General features: G+C 38.0%; 1 protein-coding gene and 1 pseudogene across 1 annotated transcript in view; both read left to right on the top strand.

Annotated features, from left to right (window-relative positions):
* The first annotated feature begins 202 nt into the window (after positions 1-202).
* Positions 203-18,653, top strand: part of EHHADH (enoyl-CoA hydratase and 3-hydroxyacyl CoA dehydrogenase) — a 63,721-nt gene continuing 45,270 nt past the window's right edge. The window contains exons 1-3 of the mRNA XM_010337668.3: positions 203-328; positions 6,632-6,735; positions 15,966-16,138. Coding sequence (XP_010335970.3) covers positions 255-328; positions 6,632-6,735; positions 15,966-16,138 — 351 coding nt within the window. The 5' untranslated portion in view covers positions 203-254. The remainder of the gene's footprint in view (positions 329-6,631; positions 6,736-15,965; positions 16,139-18,653) is intronic.
* Positions 6,746-15,941, top strand: LOC141585407 (eukaryotic translation initiation factor 2 subunit 2 pseudogene; annotated as a pseudogene).

Raw genomic sequence — 18,653 nt, 5'->3', positions numbered from 1 at the left:
TTTTCTATCATTCTCCTTGCGGTACTTCGTAGTGGGAGCAGCAGGGGAGTCAACAAAGAGAAAGCACAAGCGTCTGTGGAGCGCGGGGCGGGGGTCTCGGGGGAGGAGGGCCTGGGTGGGAAGAGGCGCGGCGGGAGGCGGCGCCCCGGCTCGCATTGGCCCAGCCCCCGTCCCTCCCCTCGGGGCGGCCGGAGCGCCGGAAAAGTGGCTTCGCCTGGGGGCGGGAGGCAGAGGTGCCCTCGGACAGAGGAAACATGGCCGAGTATACGCGGCTGCACAACGCCTTGGCGCTGATCCGCTTCCGAAACCCGCCGGTCAACGCCATCAGGTAACCGGCTCCGTCGCCTCCAGCCCTGGGACCGTGCGGGCCTTACCCGCCCGTGGCTCCGGAGGCTTTGACTCTCCCCGCCTGGTTTACACCGAGAAAGACACTGAGAGTTGAGCAACTGGTATATGCCAGGAGCCGGCCTGCCTGCCTGCCTGCCTTCCCTCCTTCCTTCTTTCCCTCCCTCCCTCTCTCCTTTCTCTCTCTTTCCTTCCTTCCTTCCCTCCCTCTTTCTCTCCTTTCTCTCTCACTCTCTCTTTCCTTCCTTCCTTCCTTCCCTCCCTCCCTCTTTCTCTCCTTTCTCTTTCCTTCCTTCCTTTTTTCCTTCCCTCTCTCCCTCCCACCTCCCTCTTTCTCTTCTCTTCTCTCTCTCTCTCTTTCTTTCCTTCTCCTAGATTAGCTTGGTTAATCTTCACAGAGAACTCTCATCCCCGTTTTCCTGGTAAGGAAACTGAGGCTGAGACACCTGCTAACTTAGGGAGCTGGCCTCGCCCTGTCCTTCCTGGGAACCCTCCTGCTTACTTGCAGCTTTGTCTTCTCAGGCCAACTTTCTAATCCAAAGGTCTTAACTTAGTTCCATGTTGGACTTTGATCCAACCTCACTCCCCAACTTTGAGTCCAGGCTGCCCTTACCATGTTTGGCTAAAAGCTTTAGGAATTGGGCAATAAAATGGTTTAACACTAAAAAAAAAAAAAAAAAAAAAAAAAAAAAAAAAAAAAATGAAGTCCCACTAATGCCAGGGCAGTGATTAAAGCAGAATTGTGCCCTGGCCCACAAACGCAAAGTTATTTCTCCTGATTTGTTTAAACCTCAGGACTTTGGTGCTTCCGAGGAAGACTCACATCCAACTAAGCCTATGTACTAGCATTTTTCTGAAAAACTGCACCCTGCCTTCTTTTTCTCACTGGAGAGTACTTGTCTTGTGTAGTGTACTTAAAACGTTACTTTAAAAAGTGAGATCAGCCTGGCATGGTGGCTCATACCTGTAATCCTAGCACTTTGGGAGGCTGAGGCAGGTGGATCACCTAAGGTCAGGAGTCCGAGACCAGCCTGGCCAACATGGTGAAACATCATCTCTACTAAAGATACAAAAATTAGCTGGATGTGGTGGTGCATGCCTATAGTCCCAGCTACTTGGGAGGCTGAGGCAGGAGAGTAGCTTGAACCCAGGAGGCAGAGGTTGCAGTGAGCGGAGATCCTGCACTAATGCACTCTAGCCTGGGCGGCAAGAGTGAGACTCCGTCTAAAAAAAAAAAATTGAGATCAGTGTTGCCTTTTTGAAAAGTAATGAAGTTATTTGATTAGGTCCTTCTGCATTTCTTTAAAAAAGTAGTTATACATCAGCCTTGAAAAAGAATTACCTATCCACAGGGAATAGGATTAGTGGAAATTATAATTTACCAAGAATACATAAAGCATAGAGAGAAAGGTCTTTGGTCAAAATTCTTATGTGCTGTTGGAGCAAAAAGACTGAAATGAGAACATCTGCTCATTTTAATAGAAGTTAAAAATCGTACTGTCATCAGATTTATCATTAGTATTTTTAATTCAGTATGATTTATTGCATTTAGTAATACCCCAAAAAAATGCAGGACTAAAATCACATAAGGAGGACATGTCTACTAACTTGCCATTCCCAGAATAAAACCCAAAATATCTGTTATATTGATTTTGACAAAGGAAAATGTAAGCAATATGATTACATATCTGTTTTGGACTGGTCTGTATACTGATTAGAATTGCTAGATATTAGGACCTTAGGGGGAAAAGTTCCATCCTCTAACACCCATGACTAGACATATTTTCTGGCAACTGTTTTAAACGCTTCTGGAATTTAACCTGTTCTCCCCGCCCACCCATGCCACCACCTGTGCCACCCCCATCCCCTTTTGCAGGAGAAATGTTAGTGCCTACCTCATAAAGTTATAAAGTTTAAATCAGCTGGAAATTGTAAACTGGCATTTATTTTTTATTTTTATTTATTTATTTTTTTTGAGACGGAGTTTCACTCTTGTTACCCAGGCTGGAGTGCAATGGCGCGATCTCGGCTCACCGCAACCACCGCCTCCTGGGTTCAGGCAATTCTCCTGCCTCAGCCTCCTGAGTAGCTGGGATTACAGGCACGCACCACCATGCCCAGCTATTTTTTTTGTATTTTTAGTAGAGACGGGGTTTCACCATGTTGACCAAGATGGTCTCGATCTCTTGACCTTGTGATCCACCCGCCTCGGCCTCCCAAAGTGCTGGGATTACAGGCTTGAGCCACCGCGCCCGGCCGTAAACTGGCATTTAATAGATGTTAGCTATCATTCGTATTAGTCAGAAGACCTATTCAAGCCCCTAACAACAGGCCCTGCTACCCCGGCTCCTCTTCAGTTTCATCAAGAAGACTTTCTCCATTTGGAAATAAGTACTTCTCTGCCCTTTTTCATCTGTCTTCTGAACTTTTTTTTTTTTTTTTTTTTTTTTTTTTTTAGGTGAAAACGTACATTCTAGGAGTTCCTCAAGTTTAACAGATTCCTCAATTTTTTTATTTCACTTTTCTTTCCTTCCTCCCTTTCTTCCTTTCTCCTTCCTATTTATAATTCTATATGGGAAGTTGTCTCTTCCCTGCTCATTGAGAGATTGAGAGATTCTTACTTGAGTATACACACACACACACACACACACACACACACACACACAAACATATATATATATAATACATATATAAAATTTTCCCCCAGAAAAAATAGTTTAAATCCTTCATTGCTAGTTTAGCAAGCCATATTTGCTTCCATTCAGATAAACACCAGCCTTCTTTATAAATGTAGGACATGCCTGATTAATAGGCTGTCTCCCAGGACAATGGCTTTCACGCTTTTGCTTTAAGCTTATGTTTTTACATAGCAATTCAAGACACACTTACATACAAACGGATAACAGAAAACAGTTTCCTAAAACAAAACCTATCCTTACGTGGTATATTGTTTGATATATTCTATTTTCTTTTTCTTTTTTTTTTTTTTTTTTCAGATAGAGTCTTGCTCTGTTGCCAGGCTGTAGTGCAGTGGTGCGATCTTGGCTCGCTGCAACCTTCACCTCCTGGGTTCAAGCGATTTCCCTGCCTCAGCCTCCTGAGTAGCTGGGATTACAGGCACCCGCCACCATGCCCAGCTCATTGCTTTTTTTTTTTTTTTGAGACAGAGTTTCACTCTTTTACCCAGGCTGGAGTGCAGTGGGGTGATCTCAGCTCACTGCAACCTCCGCCTTCTGGTTTTCAAGGAATTCTCCTGCCTCAGCCTCCCAAGTAGCTGAGACTAAAGGCACGTGCCACCATACCCAGCTTTTATTTTTATTTTTTGTATTTTAGTAGAGATGGGGTTTCACCATGTTGGCCAGGATCTGGCCTGATCTCATGATCCGCCTGCCTCAGGCTCCCAAAGTGCTGGGATTACAGGCATGAGCCACTGCACCCAGTGGATATATTCTATTTTCTCTTCATTTTCTTTAAAAAAAAAAAAAAAATCCTGGAGACAAGCCACAAAGCTGATTTGATGACCTTTGGTTTAGAAAAAAAAAAAAAACTGTCTATGAAAAGAAAAACATCCTATAGTCAAAGAAGTTGAAGAGTTTTGGTCATGAAACACTGTACTCCAGACTCTCTTTCTTCATGCGTGACAGTATTAACAGGAGAAAAGAATTTTCTAACTTCTGTGGCCTTTACCTTACTATGACTCTGTCAGCTTGAATCTAGTGAAGTGTGTATCTGTTAGAGCTATTTTCATTTTTTTCCTGTTTTTGATATTTGCAAAATTATGAACATAAAAAAGGAAGGATTGGTTGAAATGGGAAAAGCAGAAAGCAGATTTATTCTCATCAGTGGCACTGATTGAGCTAAATTTGGCTAGTTTCGTAGGCATCGTTTATTCAGAAGGAATTGTATGACTTCTGGACTTACTGATATTATATAATGGTTCTGAATCTGCTTTTCATGATCAGATTTGGCTTCTAATTAACCAACTGAAGGTAAGAGGTTTTGTTTGATTTCATCTAGGTTAAGAGGTGAAAAGTAATTAGGTGAAAGGGAAATATTATATACCAGGGCAAGCATCCTTTTTATTTCTTGGGGTTTCAACTCATAGTTGTTTGTCTTAACAATATGGCCTTTACAGAAGTTTGTTGTTAAGATTTATTTTTAACCCTGTATACTAAAGAACAGAGATTTTACCCAGGATACTTGGAATTCCAATGCAAAACTTATCGTAATCTGGTTCTGTGATTTTTTTTCCTTTAAGCAGTTCCTCACCACTTGTCCTAGATTCTCTTCTATTGCTTGATACTTACTAATCCCCTGCTTCTTCATGAATTTTCTCTTTTGGTCTTTGTGACTTTGGGCTCACTTGCTGAGTCATTCTGCTGAGCTTGTCCCACTTCTTAAATGAAGATATATTTGGAGGATGTGCCCTCAGTTCTCTTTTTCTTTGGTAGACTCATTCAGTCTTGGCTTTAGCTAGCTCTTCCATGGATTACTTCCTCATATACTAAAACCTGACAAAATCTACTACATGCCCTATCTTTCCATGATCTTGCCTTGATCTTTTGTCTTGTTAAGATTACCCTTGGCTGTCACTGACAGAAAACTCAAGATAATAGTGAATTAGATAATAAGAAGCTAATTTACCTCACAGCAGTGTTCTGGAATGATATGTCTGCTCCACAATCAACAGGGGCCTTAATTCTGTCTATTTCTTGCTCTACCATCCTCAATCCATGGCTTCTACCTCCTGATCCAAGATGGCTGCTCCTGATCTAACTATCATGGGTGCCAGGAGAAGGGAGGAAAGAAAAAAGAGAAAAGCGGCCTGTAATCCCAGCACTTTGGGAGGCCGAGGCAGGGCCAGATAGCAAGTTCAGGAGTTCGAGACCAGTCTGACCAACATGGCAAAACCCCGTCTCCACTAAAAATACAAAATTAGTGGGAGTGGTGGTGCGCGCATGTAATCCCAGCCACTCAGGAGGTTGAGGCAGAATGGCTTGAACCCGGGAGGGGGATGTTGCAGTGAGCAGAGATCATGCCACTGCACTCCAGCCTGGGAGACAGAGTGAGCCTCCGTCACAAAAAAAAAAAAAAAAAAAAGAAGAAGAAAAGAAAAGAAAGAAAAAGGAAAAAGCGTACCCAAACCTTTAAGGACTCTCCCAAAAGTTGCATATACCGAATGTGCTTCCATCCCATTGGCTAGAACTTAGTTCCTTGTGCGGACCTTACTGCAACGCAGGCTGGGAAATGTAGTCTTTATTTTGAGCAACCATAGTTTTGTATAAGTTCATTTTCACACTGCTATAAAGACATACCTGAGACTGGGTAATTTATAAAAGAAGGAGTTTTAATTGACTCACAGTTCCACATGGCTGGTGAAGCCTCGGGAAACTTACAACCATGGCAGAAGGCAAAGAAGCAGCAAGTACCTTCTTCACAAGGTGGCAAGAGAGAGGCATGAGTTCAGGGAAGCTGCCACTTACAAACTATTGTATCTCCTGAGAATTCCCTCACAGAACAGCATGGGGAAAGCCACTGGCATGATCCAATCACCGCCCGCCAGGTCCCTCTCTGATAAGTGAGGATTACAATTAGAAATGAGATTTTGGTGGAGATAAAGAGCCCAACCATATCACATATATTCAGGTAAAAACCAGATTTTTTTGAGACTTAGGAATTCTCTTAAAAAAACAAAAAACAAAAAAGCAAGTGTTTTAATACTATGAAGAAGATGGAGAGGAATGGATATTTGAGGTAACTCACAGCCCCTGCCACAGCTCCTAGACTGTTTCTCCTTTCATTTTCTTTTATTTTGCCAGTATGAAAAATTGAAAGTAATTTCATCCTTCTCTGAACTTCAACATCACTCTTTATTTGCACCTTTATTACAGCACTCATCTTAGTGTGCCTTACGAGATAAATTATGTATGAGTATTGGATAACTCCTTATACAGTATATAGAAGACATATAATAGTATTTTTAAATTGATTGGTGCCAATTTTAAGTGGTCAAAGTTAAAACATAGTGCAGGAAAATTACATTTTTAAAAAGTGGATTAATTTAATCTGTTCAATGCTTAATTAATCATAGGCATGTACCTTATTTGTAGAACAAATTTAATCGTCATAGTGGACACATATTATTTGCTGGAAGCTTTATTGAGAAGCACCTACAGTTTTTATTCATTATGTGTGTGTTTCAGTTTTCATTGTTAGGAAAGGAAAACACTCTTAAGATGGTAGGAATTTAATTCTAATTTATTTCATGTATTTTGTTTTATTTTAGTATGGCTTTACTCCGTGAAATAGAAGAAGGACTACAGAAAGCTGTAACAGACCATACAATAAAAGCCATTGTAATTTGTGGAGCAGAGGGCAAATTTTCTGCAGGTAACTAAGTTCTAACCCTCTCCCACTATCTCTGGAATCCAGCCACAGACTGAGATCAATACTGCATTCGCTGTGCCTTTGTGGGTAATGGATGTGAGAGACTTGAGTGAGAATGAGACATTTTGGAGAAAGGGACAGAATTACAAGAGAGACCCAGAGAAGACTTTGGGCTTAGTCTCTTTTATAGTGGATTGGGCTTTTAGAGTATATTTAGTCCCAGACTTGATGGCTGTTTTATGCCTGCTGGTATACACCTGCTGATATATACCTGCATTGCTTATATCTCCACTGTATATGGGCTTGGGCAAATCTCTTTAAATTCCTGAACCTCAATTCCTCTATCTATAAAGTAGGAACAGTAATATCTATTTTAAGAGTTTTTTGGTGACATTAAATGAGAAAAAAATATCTGAAGTCCTCTACTACAGTACCTACACACAGAAGATTTAATTCATACAGAGTCTTATAATAGAATTTATTTTTCTTCTGATAGTCACCCATCTCAGTGACCATGGCACTGCTTTATTGGGTTATTGTGTGAAGATGCAAAATTATTGATAACATATGGCAAAAGTGTTCTGAAATGGTGACTTATTCAGTGGTATATATGGCATCTTTTCCTTAATGAATATAGTATGCCCTTTGACAAAAGTCACATGGATATGGGGGCCTATTCAACCTTACTGTAGCCAGAGAAATTTAATATGTGTTCATGGTAGCCTGAAAAGACACCGATGTTAGAATCATGGCAATAGATATAAAAATGTGAATCATTATAATATTACCATTTATTTTGCCTGTTATGTGCCAGTACCATGCAGGTTGTTTAATTAATAATAAAATAATAGTATTTTTAAACACATATTTAATTTTCAGTTCTACATCCTCATTTACTGGTGAGAAGAGATTTTACACCTGGGAGAGATTAATATAATGTCCCAGTTATTAACTGGCTTAAGCAGTTATTATATGGCTTGCTCACTGTTTGGAAACTTAAGGTTTGTCACCCAAGATTATAATGATGACGCATGGAAAGAGTGATCAGAATGATAAAGAACTTGGTATTTCTTTGTAAGAAAGAAAGTAGATGAGAGAATGTAATTTGAGTTCAGAGGCAGAAAAAATTATTCTTCTAAAAAAGCATTAGAGATTATGAAACTTAATGTGTGGACATAGAACAGTGAACACCAAAATGGTAGAATGTACGTCTTCTGAAATACATCTGGAACATTTACAAAAATTGACTAGATACTGAATTTTAAAATCTTGTCTAAATAAATTTCATTGAGAATATATCATCTGACAACAATGCAACTGAGCTAAAAATCAATAACAAAAATATAACTAGCAATTCTCATGTATTTGGAAGTTAAATTAATTTCCAATATCCTCTGAGTAAAAAGAGAAATAATAGAATTAGAAAAAATTTAGAACTGAATGGCAGTGAAAACATAATATAAAACTTGAGGGATGTAGCTAAAGTAAACTTATCAGGAAATTTATAGCTTTAGAAATATGTATTAGAAAAGAAAAAAGGCTTTTCTTTCTTTCTTTTTGAGACAGAGTTTCGCTCTTATTACCCAGGCTGGAGTGCAATGGCGCGATCTCAGCTCACCGCAACCTCTGCCTCCTGGGTTCAGGCAATTCTTCTGCCTCAGCCTCCTGAGTAGCTGGGATTACAGGTACACGCCACCATGCCCAGCTAATTTTTTGAATTTTTAGTAGAGACGGGGTTTCACCATGTTGACCAGGATGATCTCGATCTCTTGACCTCGTGATCCACCCACCTCGGCCTCCCAAAGTGCTGGGATTACAGGCTTGAGCCACTGTGCCCGGCCGAAAAAAGGCTTTTCTAATGTAATGAGTTTTGTATTGATGTAAAGGAACTGACATAGCAAACTAACAGTAAAATACACCCTAATCAAGTAGAAGAAAGGAAATAATAAAGAGGAGAAATTAATGAAATAGAAAACATTTGAATCAAGAGGAACAACAGTGTTAGTTTTTTGAGACTAATACAATTGACAAACTCAGGAGAGATTGAAAGAGAAGATAAGGCACAAACAATGCATATAAGGAATGATGAAAGGGATATCACTGCAGATACTCTTAACCAGCCCTTAAGAAAGATAATCGCCCTTTTGCTGATGCAAGAGGCTGGTGCAGTGGAGGGAAAGGTATTGGCAAGAGCTGCGCTGCCATGGAGCCTGGGGCTGACCCATCTGACTGCCCGTCCATGCGGAGCCTACTGGAGCTGCAGTTATGTCTGGGGATGAGATGATTTTTGATCCTACTATGAGCAAGAAGAAAAGAAGAAGCCTCTTTTGTTAGGTGAAGAAGAGGATACCCAAACGGAGGAAACCCAGCCTTCAGAATCAAAAGTCTGGAGCCAGAGCCAACTGAGGACAAAGATTTAGAAGCTGACAAATTGGACAGTAGGAAAAAAGATGCTTCTGATGATCTAGATGACTTGAACTTTTTTAATCAAAAGAAAAAGAAGAAAAAAGCAAAAAAGATATTTGATACTGATAAAGCTGAAGAAGGTGTAAAGGATCCTAAGATTGAAAGTGATGTTCAGGAACCAGCTGAACCAGAGGATGACCTTGACATTATGCTTGGCAGTAAAAAGAAGAAAAAGAACAATGTCAAGTTCCCAGATGAGGATGAAATACTAGAGAAAGATGAAGCTCTAGAAGATGAAGACAGCAAAAAAGATGAGGGTATCTCATTGAGTCATCAGACCAGCCCTGCTTGGGCAGGCTCAGAAAGCGACTACACGTAAGAGAAGCTGCTGAATCATGTGTTCAACATCCCGAGGGAAAAGAATCCAGATATGGTTGCTGGGGAGAAAAAGAAATTCATCATGAAACTTCCACAGGTCATCCAAGTAGGAACCAGGAAAACTTCTTTTGTCAACTTTACAGATATCTGTAAACTATGACATTATCAACACAAACATCTCCTTGTATTTTTGTTGGCTGAATTGGGTACAGGTGGTTCTATAGATGATAATAACCAACTTGTAATCAGAGATTCCAGCATAAACAGAAAATGTCTTAAGAAGATATATCAAGGAATATGTAACTTATCACACATGCCGATCACCGGACACAATCCTGCAGAAGGACACATGACTCTTATTTCCTACAGTGTGAAACTTGTCATTCTAGATGTTCTGTTGCCAGTATCAAAACTGGCTTCCAGGCTGTCACGGGCAAGTGAGCACAGCTTGGTGCTAAAGCTAATTTGGTAATCACTGATTTTGCAAAATGTGTTGTGGAGATGTAGCTGGACAGGTTTGCCTGTCCAGAGTGGATATACCATTTATTAAAAACAAGATTAAAAAAAAAAGCCGCCAAGTTCTTTGGCTAGTGGTTGGTTGGTCTGAAATCCTTGCAAGATGCTGATGCTCAAGCTATTGACATACTTATCGCCTGCTTTAACAACCGTCAGAGAAACATGATACGGGGTAAGGAGGTGCTTTATAAAAATCATTCAGACTTCTGTAAAATGCAAGATAAAGTTATTATAACAGTGAAAAAAGATAATGAAGATATTATGAACATGTAAAAAAATACAGCTTCCCAAAATTAACTCAAGAAGAAATAGAAAACCCAAATAGTTCTGTAATCATTAAAGAAATTCAATCAGTAATTAAAAATTTCACCAAGTAAATACTTGACCCAGAAGATTCCATTGACAAGGTCTACGTTAAAGCATTTCTTTACACAAACGATAGGCAAGCAAAGAGCCAAATCATAAATGAATTCCCATTCACAATTGGTACAAAAAGAATAAAATACCTAGGAATACAGCTAACAAAGGATGTGAAGGTTTCCAACCATTGCTCAAGGAAATAAGAGAGGACACAAACAAATGGAAAAACATTCCATCCTCATGGTACCAATCCTTTTGACACTATTCCACAAGAAAGAGAAAGAAGGAATCTCCCCAATTCATTCTATGAAGCCAGCATCACCCTAATACCAAAACCAGGAAAGTATATAACCAAAAGATAAAACTGTAGACTGATATCCTTGTCGAACATATATGTGAAAATCCTTAACAAAATACCAACTAACTAAATCCAACAACATATCAAAAAGATAATCCACCATGATCAACTGGATTTTATACCAGGGATGCAGAGATGGTTTAACATGCACAAGTCAGTAAATGTTATACAACACATAAACAGAATTACAAACAAAAATCATACGATCATCTTCATAGATGCAGAAAATGCATTCTACAAAATCCATCATCCCATTATGATTAAAACTCAGCAAAATCAACATACAAGGGACATAACTCAATGTAATAAAAGCCACCTATGACAGACCAACAGACACCATAATAATGAATGGGGAAAAGTTGAAAGCTTTCCCTCTGAGAACTGGAACAAAACAAGGATGGCCACTCTCACCACTCCTCTTCAACATAGTACTGGTAGTCCTACCCAGAGCATTAAGACAGGAAAAAGAAATAAAGGGCATCCAAATCTATAAAGAGGAAGTCAGAATTTCACTGTTTGCTGATGACATGATTGTTTACCTTGAAAATTCTAAAGACTCCTTTTAAAAGTTCCTAGAACTGATAAAAGAATTCAGCAATTTCTTGATGCAAGATTAATGTACACAAATCAGTAGCTCTTCTATACACCAACAGTGACCAAGCAGAGAATCACATCAAGAACTAATCCCCTTTTACAATCACTGCAAAAAAATTTTTTTTAAAAAAAGGAATATACCTAACCAAGGAGGTGAAAGATCTCTATAAAGAAAACATTGCTGAAAGAAATCATAGAAGACACAAACAAATGGAAACACATCCCATGCTCAAGGATGGATAGAATCAATATTGTGAAAATGACCATGCTGCCAAAAGCAATACACAAATTCCATGCAACCCCCATCAAAATACCATGATCATTCTTCACAGAATTAGAAAAACAATTCTAAAATTCATATGGAACCAAAAAAGAGCCTGCATAGCCAAAGCAAGACTAAGCAAAAAGAACAAATCTGGAGGCATCACACTGCCTGATTTCAAACTATACATAAGGCCATAGTCACCAAAACAACATGGTATTGATATAAAAATAGGCACATAGACCAATGGATCAGAATAGAGAACCCCAAAATAAACCCACATACAGTCGGATGCTATACACCAATAACATTCAAGCTGAGAACCAAATAAAAAACTCAGTCCCATTTACATTAGCCACAAAAAAATCAAATACCTAGGAATACTTTTAACCAATGAGGTGAAAGATCTCTACAAGCGGTACTATAAAACACTGATGAAAGAAGTGATAGATGACACAGACAAATGGAAAAACATCCATGCTCATGGATTGAACTAATCAATATTGTTAAAATGAACATACTGCCCAAAACAATATACAGATTCAATCCAATTCCTATCAAATTACCAATGTCATTTTTCACAGAATTATAAGAAAGTCCTAAAATTAATATGGAACCAAAAAAGAGCTTAAATAGCCAAAGCAATCCTAAGAAAAAGAACAAAGCTGGGAGCATCACATTACCTGACTTCTTATAAGGATATAGTAACCAAAGCAGCATGGTACTGATACAAAAATAGATACAAAAATGAATGGAATAGGATAGAGAACCCAGAAGTAAGACCACATACCTATGCCAACTGATCTTCAACAAAGTTGACAAAAATATGCAATGGGAAAGGACATGCTATTCAATAAATGGTGCTGGGAAAATTGGAGAGCCATATGCAGAAGAATGAAGCTGGACCCCTATCTTTCACCGTACACAAAAATTAATTCAAGATCGATTAAAGACTTAAATGTAAGATCTGAAATCATAAAAATTCCTGAATGAATACTTACAAAAAACTCCTTTGGACATTGGCCTAGACAAATATCATGACTCAGACCTTAAATGCAATAAAAACAAAAATAGATGAATAAGACTTGATTAAACTAAGCTGCTTCACAGCAAAGGAAATAGCAGAGTAAACAGACAACCTACAGAATGGGAGAAAATATTTGCAAAATGCATCTGACAAAGGACTAATATCCAGAATCTATAAGAAACTCCAACAACTCAACAAGGAAAAACCAATTAACCCCATTAAAAAGTGGACATAGTCTTTTGGTTAAATATACTTAAAAATTTTGTTTTGAAGTAGATAGAGGACAGAGACATTACCCAAAACAAGACATACAAGTAGCCAATAAACATATTTAAAAAAATGCTCAGCGTCATTAATCGCCAGAGAAATATAAATCAAAACTACAATGAGATATCTCACACCACTTAGCATGGCCATTATTAAAAAGTAAAGCAACAACACGTTGGCAAGGATACAGAGAAAAGGGAATGTTTATACATTGTCGGTGGGAGTGGAAATTAGTAAACCTTGACGGAAAACAGTATGGAGATTTCTCAAAAGAATTAAAAACAGAAGTATCATTTGACCCAGCAATCCCACTACTGAGGATCTAGCCAAAGGAAAATAAATTATTATATCAAAAGATAACTGTACTCATATGTTTAACGCAGCTCTGTTAATGATAGCAAAGTCATGGAATCAACCTAAGGATCTATCAATGGATGATGAGATAAAGGAAAATGTAGTATACTACACCGCCATAAAAACGAATGAAATTATGTCTTTACTTCGGCCATTATCCTAGGTAGAATTAGTCAGAAACAGAAAATCAAAGACTGCATATTCTCACTTGTAAGTGGGAGCTATTATGAAGGAATAATTGTCAGGGAAAACAAGGAGGAGCTAGACAATGAGAACACATGGACATACAGAGGGAAATCATAGACATAAGGACCTTCAAAAGGCCAAGGTGGTGGGGGTGAGGGTTGAAAAGTTACCAAGTGGTACAGCGTTTACTGTTTGGGTAATAAGCACACCAAAACCCAAACCTCACCATTATGGAGTGTATCTGTGTAACAAACATGCACATGTACCCCCGAATCTATAAAAAGAATTTTAAATAATCTTAGCATATTGCGAAGCTGAATCTAACGACATACAAAAAGTATATCACTTTTGTCCTAAAAATATCAGATTGGTTGAACACAAGATTAATGAAATTCATCCCATTAAAAGATTAAAAAGAAAAATTATATGATTATGTTGAGATGTAGAAAAAACATTCTATAACATTTGACATACATTATAAAGAAACATTCTTAGTAAATGAGGTACAGAAAGAAAATGTCTTAATCAGGCAAAAGGTAACTATTTTGAAAAACCTACAGGAAACAAACAAAATAGTGAATTGAAAGCTTTCCTTATGAGAAGGGAACAAGACAAGGCTGACAGCTCTCATCATATCTTTTGACACTGTATTAGAAGTCCTTGATAACCCAGTAAAGCTAGTAAGAGAAACAAAAGGTATAAAGATCGAAAACAAAGAAACTTCTTTTATTCAGAAGGCATAATAATGTTTGTAGAAAAATCAAAATAATCTAAAAAATTGTTCGAATTAATAAGAATGTAGCGGTTTTGCTGGATATAAAATCAATATCTAAAAATCAATTGGATTTTGATTTGCTGTCATAATTAAAAAGTGAAATCACTACAGTGTTGTGCTTGTTTTTTTTTTAATTGGGATAATAGTAATACTAATCTTATGCTCTAAGTAGAATGTAGTATAGCTTTTAAGAATGTGGGCTTCGTAGTCAAATTGCCTAAGTTCAAATCCCTATTCTACCAGTTATTAGTTGTATGCCTGAAGTCGTCACTTGTCTCAAAGCATTAACTTCCTTACCTGTGAAATGAGAATTATTATACTGCTTAACTTAGGTATTGTGAAAATTAAATGAGACAGTATATGAAACTGCTTAGCACAGTGCTTGATGCATTTATCCAATAACTGTTAATTTCTGTTATTATCTAAAAAAACATTTCAGTCTAAAGCTACAGGAATGATAGGCCTGAGACTCAGATTGAAATTGATCTTGTTTTTCTAGAACCAAAAGGAATAGAAAACACAAAACAAAACACTAGACTAGAGAGTGAAATATAATGAATTGGTGAGAAAAAAAAAAAGCATAACTCCTGGATTGATGCTAGATAAAGAACACTTAGAAAAAAAGGGGGGGAAAGCTGAATAGGCTAAATATAAAATAATTACTTTAATATTTAAAACTTGTACCAAGCTTAGTGTTTTCAAGGAATAGATAATGCTGTAGGAAAAGGCTTACTATGTATAATGTTATACGAAAATAGGAAAATATAAAAATGATTCTATAGTATGCTCTAAATCAGCAATCCTCAACCTTTTTGTTACCTGGGACTGGTTTCATGGAAGAGAGTTTTTCCATAGGCAGGGATAGTTTCGGGATGAAACTGTTCCACCTCAGATCATCAGGCGTTAGATTCTCATAAGGAGAGTGCAGCCTAGATCCCTCACATGCACAGTTCACAATAGGGTTCATGCTCCTGTGAGAATCTAATGCCACTATTCATCTGACAGAAGACGGAGCTCAGGTGGTAATGTTTGCCCATAGGGAAAAAACTAGGAATTCCCCCAAATATTAAATTATGGCTGTATGGTGATATTTAGGGTGATCTTCATGTTCTTTTTAATTTTGTGTGTTTTTCAAATTTGCTGTAATACATGTTATTTTTATAATCAAGAAAAGTAATAAATATTATGTTCATTGAAGATAAAAATCAATTACAAAAACATAATTCTAAGCTGATTGACTAACACACAACTCACAAATATACATATGTGTTACCCTGATATTTTATATTGTAATGACTGATGCCCTTAACAAAGATATGGAGCTAAATTGCTGTGAATAGGGTTGATTAGCAGTATCACACATACAGAAATGAGAGGAGCTGACTCAGTCTCAGAATAATGGTCTTTGGAGGAGAATCCCTATTCCCCTTTTCTGAGATTTTTAATGTTTTTAAAGATAGAGTTACTACTTATTATATGGGAAGACAGAATTTAGAAAATTACAGAATTTCTGGTTAAGATCTGAGGATTTCCTCTCATAGCATTCTGCATTCTCCAAGATACTTGTTTTCAGCCAAGGATGAAGTGTAAGGGCCCAAAGAAGGCTGAGACTTCTTAGGAGTTATCAGGAACTCTAAAAAAAATTAAGAAATAAATAAACTAAAAACCTTAGAGTATCAGGTAACTTATCATTATGTAACATACCCAGATATTTCTCAACTCTGTTTCCTCCTTGTCTTTGTGCCCTTAGGTGCTGATATTCATGGCTTCAGTGCTCCTAGGACCCTTGGCTTATCACTGGGAAGTGTAGTAGATGAAATACAGAGAAATGTGAAGCCCGTGGTGGCAGCAATCCAAGGGATGGCTTTAGGAGGAGGACTAGAGCTGGCCCTGGGCTGTCACTATAGGATTGCCCATGCAGAGGTAACAACCAAGGCTCTATATGGTGGCTGGTGTGTGGGGCTTTTCTTTAGGACAAACTCTAAATGTAGTTATAAGTATCAGAGGTGACTTTTATTTTATTTATTTATTATTTATTATTATTTTTATTTATTTATTTTATTTTATTATTTATTTTATTTATTTATTCTATTTATTTTTTATTTATTTTATTTATTTATTTATTTATTTTTATTATTTATTTATTTATTTATTTATTTATTATTTTTATTTTTGAGACAGAGTCTCGCTCTGTCTCCCAGGCTGGAATGCAGTGGTATGATCTCAGCTTACTACAACCTCCACCTCCCAAGTTCAAGTGATTCTCCTGCCTCATCCTCCTTAGAAGCTGGGACTATAGGCATGCTACCATGCCCGGCTAACTTTTGTATTTTTAGTACAGATGGGGTTTCACCATGTTGGCCAGGCTGGTCTCAAACTCCTGACCTCAGGTGACCACCCTCCTCAGCTTCCCAAAGTGCTGGGATTACAGGCATGAGCCATTGCACCTGGCCCAGAGGTGATAATTTTGAATGGTTAGCTTACTGGTTAACCACTTCAGCTGTTATGTACCAATACAGTGGTACTAATTGCTATGTTAAAATACTGTACTTCCATTCTCATTAGTAAACACCTGCTACTCTGAGCCTTCTGTCTCCTTGCTTCCCTTCACCTTAGCCCTAGGGCCTCTATGATCCACCAGTGAAAGGGGAACTCCCGAGTCAACAGACAGCCCCAGGACTCTTCTCCAGTACTATGACCCGTATCAGCTTTCACTGATGCAGTGCTCATGCAGTATGAGGGATTAAATATGTTGGCTGTCACTTCGAAGTATACATTTAAATACTTATTTGATTTCTGTTTCATGGTCCCTTATAATTATCAGTACCTAAGAAGACAAATTTCTATTGGAAAATAGCACAAAACTAGTAAATATGTTTATTTCTGGAAATAGGTTTAATTTAGGCTGTTAGACATGTCAGATGAGGTCTGTGATACCACTGTGTATGTATAATGGTAGTATTTTTGTAATTAATATGTTTTTCTAATAAAAGTAATATCGTTCTATTAAACTAGAAAACATAAGAAAATATGCAGATGTAAACTAAAATCATCATAGACTCACAGTTCAGAAATAATCACTATTAATATTCTATTTCATTCTAGTCTGTTTTGTATGTAATTTTTAAATTACAGTTTCCATTTCCTTTGAAAACCTTCTTTTAAAAAAAACTACAGGCCGGGCTCGGTGGCTCATGCCTGTAATCCCAGCATTTTGGGAGGCTAAGGTGGGCAGATCATGAGGTCAGGAGTTTGAGACCACCCTGGCCAATATGGTGAAACCACATCTCTAAAAAAAAAAAAAATACAAAAATTAGCTGGGCATGGTGGGGTGTACCTGTAAGTCCCAGCTACTTTGGAGGCTGAGGCAGAAGAATCACTTGAACCCGGGAGGCAGAGATTGCAGTGAGCTGAGATCATGCCCCTGCACTCCAGCCTGGGCAACAGAGAGAGACTCCGTCTCAAACACACACATACACAACACACACACACAACATTTGGGCTTTTATTGTATTGAGTTTATACTCTAATTTTATACTATAATATTTAACCCATTGTTAAATATTCTTTATTCTGCCAATCTCTGTCTTTTAATTAGAGAACTTAATATACTTATATTTAATGTAATTACTGATAAGGAAGAACATACTTCTGCCATTTTGCTATTTGTGTTTTATGCTTTTTAGTTTTTGTTTTTGTTTTGTTTTTTTTTGAGACAGAGTTTCGCTCTTGTTACCCAGGCTGGAGTGCAATGGCGCGATCTCAGCTCACCGCAACCTCCGCCTCCTGGGTTCAGGCAATTCTCCTGCCTCAGCCTCCTGAGTGGCTGGGATTACAGGCATGCGCCACCATGCCCAGCTAATTTTTTGTATTTTTAGTAGAGACGGGGTTTCACCACATTGACCAGGATGGTCTTGATCTCTTGACCTCGTGACCCACCCGTCTCGGCCTCCCAAAGTGCTGGGATTACAGGCTTGAGCCACCGTGCCCGGCCGCTTTTTAGTTTGTGTGTGTGTGTGTGTGTGTGTGTGTGTGTGTTGTTGTTGTTGTTGTTCAATTCCTTTATTGCTGCTTTCATTTGTGTTAAATGGAAAAGCGTACGCTTTTAACTTTCTTGTTGTTTCTTTTACTATATATATTTTTAGTTATTTTCTTAGTGGTGGTTAATTTGGTGATTACAATTAACATCTTAATTTATGACAGTCTAGGTCAGATTAATACCAACTGAATTCTAATAATATATTAAAAAATCTCTCCTCTGTAGCCTTCATTACTTGCCCCTTTATGCTATTATTGTCACAATTTATATCTTTATACATTATGTACCCCTTAACATAGATTTATCATTATTGCTTTACATAGTGGTCCTAAATCACATAGGAAAAAGAGGAATCGCAAATGAAAAATACATTATTCCTGTCTTTTATATTTACCTCTG

The sequence above is a fragment of the Saimiri boliviensis genome, chromosome 8, assembly GCF_048565385.1.
Source record: "Saimiri boliviensis isolate mSaiBol1 chromosome 8, mSaiBol1.pri, whole genome shotgun sequence".
Lineage (NCBI taxonomy): Eukaryota > Metazoa > Chordata > Mammalia > Primates > Cebidae > Saimiri > Saimiri boliviensis.
This window is presented reverse-complemented; position numbering and strand designations above follow the sequence as displayed.